The 9,470-nt window shown below is 39.8% G+C and overlaps 1 protein-coding gene and 1 non-coding gene across 2 annotated transcripts; both read left to right on the top strand.

Moving 5' to 3' along the window:
• On the top strand, positions 1-9,083 carry LOC146307585 (glycine--tRNA ligase-like). Its single transcript, XM_084746801.1, has 17 exons — positions 1-279; positions 1,947-2,048; positions 2,998-3,100; positions 3,211-3,352; positions 3,722-3,810; positions 5,052-5,128; positions 5,213-5,358; positions 5,452-5,601; positions 5,690-5,852; positions 6,148-6,312; positions 6,396-6,504; positions 6,619-6,763; positions 6,849-6,934; positions 7,056-7,165; positions 8,022-8,115; positions 8,227-8,417; positions 8,577-9,083. The coding sequence occupies exons 1-17, from the start codon at positions 28-30 to the stop codon at positions 8,700-8,702; spliced, it is 2,250 nt and encodes a 749-aa protein (XP_084602927.1). The 5' UTR covers positions 1-27; the 3' UTR covers positions 8,703-9,083.
• Positions 3,503-3,637, top strand: LOC146307586 (small nucleolar RNA SNORA84). The gene has a single exon (XR_014768939.1). It is a non-coding gene; the product is annotated as a small nucleolar RNA SNORA84 (small nucleolar RNA).
• Positions 9,084-9,470: the final 387 nt, after the last annotated feature.

Here is a 9,470-nt window from a genome sequence, read left to right as displayed (position 1 = left end):
CATTCTCTTCTCTGGTTACGGCGGTCCATGCTTCGTAGCGCAGCATCAGCACTGCTGAGGACCAGCACTGAGATTTCCTCCTTCTGTCCGGTGTCCACGGTCCGGTTCGCTCGGCAGTCGCTCCGCTACCCGCCCATAAAGAGGCCGTTTTCAACGTCGGTCTGCTTGTGTAAGAAGAAGAAGAGAAGCCTGTGGCTGCAGCTTGCGGAAGGACAAACAACCATGGACGGCAACATTGAAGAGATTCTCGCCCCTCTGAGGCTCGCAGTCAAAGAGCAGGTAACATTTATAATCTCACTATCTCTGCTGATATGGGCTGAGTCGGTTTGTTTAGGATTAGATAACTTTTTACTGCCTCAGACTCGGTCACAGTTGGTGTGATAGCTTCGCAGGCTAACCGGCTAACTTCACCGGCTGCTTACCAAGCTGTCAATGAATGAGGCCAGCCATTACTGTTAGCTAGCTGCTAACGCTAGCTGCAGTCATGTCTGCGCCCTTTGCCACGTTTCAGTGTGCTGCTGCTGGTGCTGCTGCTGCTGCTGCAGACATTTGTGAGCAGGGTGGGGTTAACAGAAGAGGCCAAATTTATACAGCTACCAGTAAAAGAAAGGGGAAAAATAGCTGATTGCTCTGTTAATTCAGGGTTATTGTTATTTACACATATGCAGTAATATCCGTGCAACAAATCAGCGAAGCCATTCTGTCAATTAGCTGCTTGTATCTTTGTGCAGTTATCCATTTTCCAAGGCAATATTATATTTTTCTTTGTATAATGCTACAGTCCATGTGTACATAACAGTATATGCACTTATCCTTTGCAATTATCCTAGTATTTGTAAAAATGTAAGATGTGTAGAGTTTGTGTACAGTGTTTATTCTTAAATGATATGTTATTCTTATATGTTCTACTTTTATTCTTACTTTATTTGTACTTCTGCGAAGGCTGGGTTGGAGTTTTGGGCCCAATACAGTTAGGGAGTAAAAAAAAATTCTACTATAGATATGTTCTTATACAGAATATAATATATAAAACATGCATAAACATTTTTTTTTTGCCATGATCCCTCAAAAATGGTTCACACTTGTGACAAAGATATATATATATTGAAGGTAGTAACTTTTACAGTATAACATTATTGTCAGATGACATCAGGGCACTGAAATGGTAATCTGTCTAATAATAATAATAATAATAATAATAATAATAATAACTATTAACAATAAACACAAAGAGCAAAATATAAATATACGTATATATTAAACCTGAGTCAAGAAAAAGTATCTGATTTCTGTTCCATTAATAAGTAAAAGTTCTCATGTAGGTGCATATTGTACAATACATACAGTGATACAGATTTAGTGTGACAGGCCAATAGTGGGTCAGTAATATTGGTTGAGTGATGTATCAGTTGGGTTGTAATTTCTTTTTAATAAAAAAATAATTTTCTTGAATTTTCCTGGTGTGGGAGTACTAAGGTGTATCTTATTATATCGTATCTTACTGTATTTTATATCTAAATAAAAAAGGTTACAGCTTCACTGTGCCAGTGTGAGGGAGACATAGGGACATGCATAAAAATAAAATTCTCATGAAGACCTGAATAGCCACATTTGTACAGAGAAGCAACATTTTGCATGTAAAAATAGCAACATTTTTACAGCTTGAATTGAGTGAGGTAGTGTGTATCTGAGTCATGTAATATAGATGTGCAAATGCCATTTTAAACAAAAGGGTGGAGAAAACAGAGCTGCAAGTTATATTTAAATATGACAGTAGTGCAAAGAGAGAACTGTACAAATGGCATGAATATGGCAAAAAAAAAGGCAAATCCAAGTGGGATGAATGTGGCAGTAGTGCAGAAATGCAGTCATTAAAAAAACGTGCCCATACTTGAGTTGAATTGTAGTGGTGGCTGGCTCAGCAGATTTCTGGTTCTCTGTTTTAGGGGGACCTTGTGCGCCAAATGAAGCAGGATGGAGCTCCTGATGTGGACGTCACTAAAGCTGTGGCTGAACTCAAAGCAAGGAAGAGAACTCTGGAGGCCAAGGTGAGTGCATTTTAACTGATCAGTGAATTAAAAATTTTAAGAATTCTCAACCAAGCCTTGTATAATTTGTTGAAGGAGAAAAAAAGACATGACTAATAGGATTTGCAATTGTAAGTGCTTAGTCATCAACACACTTGTCAGCTTTCCCTTAAATAATCAGGCTGTGCAGCAAATATTGATGCACTTTCATTAAAATTTTGGAGACCGTGCCCGCACTTTTCTTCACTTATGCCAGTCCACCATATTGACAACTAGATTGGGAAATGAAATGAGATCATGGAGGATTTTATTAGAGGATGCAGATGTTAAAAATCTGATATTTGGCAAAGATGGAAAATATTTAAAAATTACATGTAACACAACTATTAAGATAATCATCAACTATTTTGATAATCCATTAGTTTTGAGTCAAATTATGTGACTTACGTTTTTCAAATGTGAATATGTTCTGGTCTGTGTGGTCTTCTATAACAGTAAACTGAATATCTTTAGGTTGTGGTCAAAGCAAGATATTTGAGGACATTACCTTGGGCTTTGGGAAAAAGTGATTGAGATTTTTCACCCTTTTCACATTTTATTGATCAAACAATGAACCCTAATATTGCTGTACAGTTCTGTGGTTTATCAGTGAAGTATGAACTACACTGCAGACTGGAGTCTCTGTTAATAGTGATAAGCAGAAAGATCTGTGTTTTGTACGCTCATCTCCTTTATGAAACTGCATTATGAACTGTCAAAACGCTGTCTCTCCCTCTTCATCTCCTCGCTGTATGTTGGCGTTCATTTTGCTGTCTGCTGTAGTGTAAAACATTCTGAAACAAATATTGGTGTTAATAACGAAGTTGTCCTATTGCTTTCAGTGCATTTGGGCCTTTAAACTCAGATTTACAAACATTTTTCCTCACACAGACCATAATGCTGTGAAGTTAAAAACTAATTCTCATTGTAGGAACTGTCACTACAACCCAAAGATGACATTGTTGACAGAACCAAGATGGAGGACACCCTCAAGAGGCGATTCTTTTATGACCAGGCCTTTGCCATCTATGGAGGTAAGACTTAAATCAGCAGATTTTGGAAGAGTAAAAGTTTCGGTTGTCGCATGAATTATTGTACACAAAGTCTTTTAAGCGTTCTGTTACCATACAGTAATGCTCCGCAGGTGTGAGCGGCCTGTACGACTTCGGCCCTGTGGGCTGCGCCCTGAAGAACAACATCCTGCAAGCATGGAGGCAGCACTTCATCCAGGAGGAGCAGATCCTGGAGATCGACTGCACCATGCTGACCCCCGAGCCTGTCCTCAAGTAGGTGACCTGTAATGCAAATGTGTTTTTGTCCTCATTATTAAATGTCTAAGAATGATTATTACCTATCATATAATGTCCTCTCTGGATGTTAAACAGTTTTTGGTAATTTTTCATGCATATTTAATTAATGAAGCTGCTGAAGAAAATGCCTGGTGGTTCCTGGAGTCAGCTCCAAAGTGCTGAACTGTGGGTTTTTGTTAACAGGCACATATTGATTCTGCAATTTTATGCATGGAAGCTGCCTCTATAGCAGCCTTCCATAGCCCGGTTGCAGATACACTGTTTGGACTGAATTAAATATTAATAACACCTCTTTTAACAAATCTTGATAAAGCAGATGTTATGTTTGTCTGTTTTTTTTCATAGGACTTCAGGACATGTGGACAAATTTGCTGACTACATGGTGAAAGATGTCAAGAATGGTGAATGCTTCAGGGCTGACCACCTCCTCAAAGGTAAGCCTCTTGTACATCTGGCTGAGTATATGTAGACTTGTGACTTCCATGGCTGTGTAAACCAAAGATTAGTCATCCCAAAAGCACCTGCAGCAGAGGTCTTAGTGAGGTTTTTGTCTGTATTATTCATGGGATTCTGCAGACGGAGGCGATGGACACAGTCCAAACTTGTGTTGTCAGTGGCTGCTGCTGGTTGGCCAGACTTGGAGTATCACTGTTGTGCCTGAGGGAGAATGGAAGTGGCTGGACCAACAGAAATCACACGCAGCTTTCATAGCAATACAAGCTGCTGGGATCACAGCGAGTGGAGCTGTGCCAACGAGCTGGGGGGCAAATCTGAGATATATGCAGAACATGTCAGTTCCTGAAAGTCTTGGAGACCATTTGGCTCCGACTCCAAGAAGAAATGACAGGATGAAACTTGAAAATGTTATGTAATGACTGAAATATGTCACGTCATGTAATGTAATATCTTGAGGTATGTTAAGTGACATTTTGACATCTCAAACCTTCTCTAAAGCAATGTGCACGTCATCCTGCTGGTTGGTTAAGAATAGGGATGTGCCTAATGACTAATTTTCTTGTTGACTAAATAGAAATAAGAATTTAGACTAGTTGAAATGTAAGAAAGCAGACTGAAGTAGTAAATAATGTTATATAGACCGTTTTTAAACGGTAAGCAAGCTGCACATACATTTTGGCAACAGAAATATGGCAGACCACAACAGCTTGACAATGGGCTGCTGCAAACATGAGCAGTTTTGACCGCGTCCTCAGTCCAGTCAACACATTTAATAGCTTTATATTGATTCTGATGTATTGTATATGCAACAGCCACATATTCTGGTGCTGTTAAAACGTGCTGGTAAGACCTACATGTTGCCAAACTGTGCTTTTTATCACTTTGCTCATTGCTGGTTTGCATCTGGGCATTAGCACCCATTTGCCAAGTTGCTGTGCACCATCTTAGATGCAACAATTAACTGGTTTTGTGCTTTAATAAAATACTAATAAGAGAATACCCCCTTAAAAAGCACCGACATTGTTGAAGCTTTGCAAACCTGGCGTTGGTGTTAGTGTTCCGTTTGCTGTTCCAGTTCCACTTTGCTGTCAATACTAGAGCCCAGATACTTGTATGCCTGCACACTTTCAATGTTCATTTCTTGTGTTTGCCTGTATTGTTTCTCAAACATAATCACAGCTGTTTGTGAGAGCATTGTTTTCATGTTTGTGTCCTGCAGCTCATCTCCAGAAGCTGATGTCTGATAAGAAGTGCACAGCAGAGAAGAAGGCTGAGATGGAAGATGTCATCACTCAGGTCAGTGGTAACTGAGACAAAATGGTGCTTTTTTTTTGTTTTAAATGATCCACTGTACTTATTTTTCTCAAATATTATTTTCAGATGGACAACTACACCCAGCAGGAGCTGACTGATCTCTTTGGGAAATACAACGTCAAGTCACCCACCACAGGAAATGATCTCACGCCTCCCATCTCCTTCAATCTGATGTTTCAGACGTCCATCGGTCCAGGGGGGAACATGCCAGGGTAAAATGAAACGGACTACTTCACAGAATTTATGCTTGATGGTGTTGCATGTGTATCGTTGTTGATTGAGTGGTTTTAATCTAATTTTTTCAGCTATCTGCGGCCTGAAACAGCTCAGGGAATCTTCCTCAACTTCAAGCGTCTTTTGGAGTTTAACCAGGGAAAACTGCCCTTTGCTGCTGCTCAGATAGGAAACTCCTTCAGGAACGAAATCTCTCCTCGCTCTGGACTCATTCGTGTCAGGTGAGACATCCACTGTGTCGCCTATTAATAATTATTATTATATGTCCATATATGTATAGATATCTGATTGCTCTACATTTCCACACAGAGAGTTCACCATGGCTGAGATCGAGCACTTTGTGGATCCAAATGAGAAAGTCCACCCCAAATTCTCCAATGTAGCCGACCTGGATATCATGTTGTACTCCTCCAAGGCTCAGACCAGCGGTCAGTCTGCTCAGATCATGAGGCTGGGAGACGCTGTGGAGCAGGTGGGAATCACTAAAACAACCGAAATATGTGGACTCCATAAATTTGTTTATGATTAGTTATAGTTAGAGCTGCAGACTTATGACAGAAACAGACTTTACTTTGGGAAATTATACAATTTTTCAGTTGAGCAAAATAGAAAGAAGCATCAATACAAAAGCAATAAATAAGTGAATAAGCAATATAAACAAGAGGAATTGTAAAGAATAGGAACAGTGTAAACTGTGAGAATGAATTGAATTAAATTAAAAGTTAGATTGCCGTCTGAGGTTGATTTTTATCTTCTGTCTTGTCTAGGGAGTGGTCAATAACTCCGTCCTGGGATATTTCATCGGGAGGATCTACCTCTACCTTACTAAAGTTGGTATCGCCAAAGACAAGCTGCGTTTCCGACAGCACATGGACAACGAGATGGCTCACTACGCCTGCGACTGCTGGGACGCTGAAACCAAAACATCCTATGTACGTTCTTTTCCAGTCCTTTCTCGTGGTTTCATCAGGCTGTCGTCATGCTGTTGCTCAAAGTAAATGTTTGCCTCTCACAGGGCTGGATCGAGATTGTGGGGTGCGCTGACCGGTCCTGCTACGATCTGAAATGCCACGCAAGAGCTACAAAGGTCCCTCTGGTCGCTGAAAAGCCTCTAAAAGAACCCATATCCTTGAACTGTTGCGCTCTTTAACAGGGCAAAAAAATTATTCCAACCAAGAACATTTAAGTACCCAGATGCCTTGTTATTTCTCCATTATTCTCCTTAACTCCTTCACACAAAGTCGTAAATGTCGTCCAGTTTGAGCCCAACAAAGGAGCCATCGGGAAGGCGTATAAGAAGGATGCTAAGCTAGCCATGGAGTATCTTTCTGTGTGTGATGAATGCTTCATTACAGAACAGGAGCAGCTGCTTAATGAAACTGGGTGAGTGCTGGAAACTGCAGTCATTTACAGCATGGTGGCCTGAGGATGAAAGGTTGTGGTCAACGCCTTATTTTTCACTTTACAGAGAGTTCACCATCGAGACAGAAGGCAAGACGTTCAAGCTCACGAAGGACATGGTCAGTGTGAAGCGATTCCAGAAGACTCTGCACGGTGAGATTCGCTCATGAGATTTCTGCGTGTTTTCATTTGGATTTCTTATATCTGCAGTCCATAAATAAACCATCATATGACGACGACTTCTATAACATATTTTCTTTGTGTTTTCCCACAGTGGAGGAAGTTGTCCCCAATGTAATCGAGCCCTCCTTTGGCATCGGTAGGATCATGTACACCATCTTTGAGCACACATTCCATGTCAGAGAAGGTGACGAACAAAGAACTGTAAGTCAATAAGTTTTTTTTTTTTTTAATAAATAAATACTGCTAGAGTAGAACTGTACAGAGCTGTTATCTGTGCAATAATACTGACATGTCTGTCCCCGTTCTTCCTTGGTTCACATTTTGATATGATGATTAAATGCAGAAATGTTTGGTTTATATACCTTGAAAGTGCTTGAATTTTACTCTTGTCAGTTTTACAAAAGCTGTACACACCCCATTCTTATTGTACATTCAACAATTCCTACATTGTAGTATGTAATGGCTAATTAATAACAGATTTTTATATTTAAACTGAGTTTCTTCAAACAAGTTGGTTAGTTAGTTATGAGGGAATAATTTAAGAATTCTTTCTTGCCACATGGCAGCTGCTACTACTGAGTAAAAGCCCTACCTAGCTGCCGGAACTGACTGTTTTGTGATTTATAATAACTTGATTTTTTAAAATTAAGTTTCATTTAAGAGCTTATTTCTTTTATTGCTGCAATATAGAAAAGTTATTTGCTATCAAACAGAATGTTTAATTCATCACTGTTTGAATAATTGTTCAGTTCAGATATTAAAGATGTAGATCAGATATTAAAATGAAAGAGTTTTACTCTGTGCCTTTATGCTCTTAAGGATAACAAGAGGCACTTATGTGAACATGGTGCTGAAATTTAAATGATTAACTTGTAAATAATCCTGAATGACTCAAATGACAGTTTATCAAAGTTTAGAAATACTCACACAGTCAAAATGATCCAGCGTCAGTCTAGAAACGTTTCTGTAACTCAGTCCTGTTGTTTACTGTTGGTACATGTATTGTAGCGTTGTATGTTTGCCTGTAATGATTTTTTTTTCTCCTCTTGTCCTGCAGTACTTTAGCTTCCCTGCGACTGTAGCTCCATACAAATGCTCCGTCCTGCCTCTGAGTCAAAACCAGGAATTCATGCCCTTCGTGAGGGAATTATGTAAGTGCCCACATAATGACAACGTACATATTCTATATCTGTCTGAGAGGAGGGAAAACGGCATGTGCTCCTGCTGCTGTGTTGGTTCATGTTTTTTTTTTTTCCTATTAGCTGAGGCAATGACCAGAAACGGTGTGTCTCACAAGGTGGACGACTCTTCAGGATCCATTGGCAGGCGCTACGCCAGGACGGATGAGATCGGAGTGGCGTTTGGCATCACCATCGACTTCGACACAGTGAACAAGACGCCTCACACGGCCACTCTGAGAGACCGCGACTCAATGAGGCAGATCAGGGCCGAGGTACAACACAAGTTCTCTTGATTGTTTTTGTTTCTCTTTATCTTTTTTAATTTTAATTTATGTAACTATTCTTAACATCAAACTTCAAAGAAGTGTTCATTAACACATTAAACACATCATTTAACACAATCAAGTTAACATGTTTCTGTCTCTCCTCAGGTCAGCGAGCTGCCTGTGATTGTTCGGGATTTGTCCAACGGCACGTTGAGCTGGGCAGAAGTGGAGAGCAAGTACCCCATCTTTGAAGGACAGGAGACCAGCAAGAAGGACACGGTGGAAGAGTAAACGCTCACTCGTCTGCCGTCACTCCATGAAAATCCACAGACTTGTTGCACATGCATCACCAGGAAGAAAATTGCAACTGTGTTGTGATAAGCTATCGTGGTGCACCGAGTCCTTCTTGTGTTCCACGCCACTGCAATCACTAAAATGTCATGTATTCATCATATCTAACAGTTGTGGAAAGCTTGCACAGGACTGTTGTTTCTCTGATGAGCAACTTTTCATCCATGTTATGACCATGTCGATATGTTTTAAAGGGAGAAAATGTAATCAGGTTGTCGTCGTCAGTGGAAGGAGGCTTCCACCATTCCAGTTTTCAGACAGATTGGATCAAGATATTTAACAATTTCAATAAAAACGGCCAGCACTTACTGGACACGGGCAGTATGACTGTAATGTCTTCTATCATGTTTTCAGAGCTTCACAGAATGAGCGACGTTCAAGTCCAGAGGTCCCAGTTACACTGATTATTACTGTAATAGGTCTGCAACTAAATTATTTTTATCATCTTTAGAATTTCTAAAAAATGTGAAAAATGATCATTGAAATTTCCTGGAGCCCAAAGTTGCATCTTCAGATTACTTCTTTGTCCAACAGACAGTCCAAAATACTATACAGTCCAAATACTCCTAGGAATGTTGATTATAATAATTGATTAATTGCCATTAAGAATGTAACTGACTAAAAAATGTATTAGTTATTGACTGTTACTCAGGTACGTATAATAACACTCAGTGGGCTTCGCACAAACTTGTGCTTAAACTGCATTTA

This window comes from Lutjanus erythropterus, chromosome 21 (genome assembly GCF_056507025.1).
Source record: "Lutjanus erythropterus isolate fLutEry1 chromosome 21, fLutEry1.hap2, whole genome shotgun sequence".
Taxonomy (NCBI): Eukaryota; Metazoa; Chordata; class Actinopteri; order Lutjaniformes; family Lutjanidae; genus Lutjanus; species Lutjanus erythropterus.
This window is presented reverse-complemented; position numbering and strand designations above follow the sequence as displayed.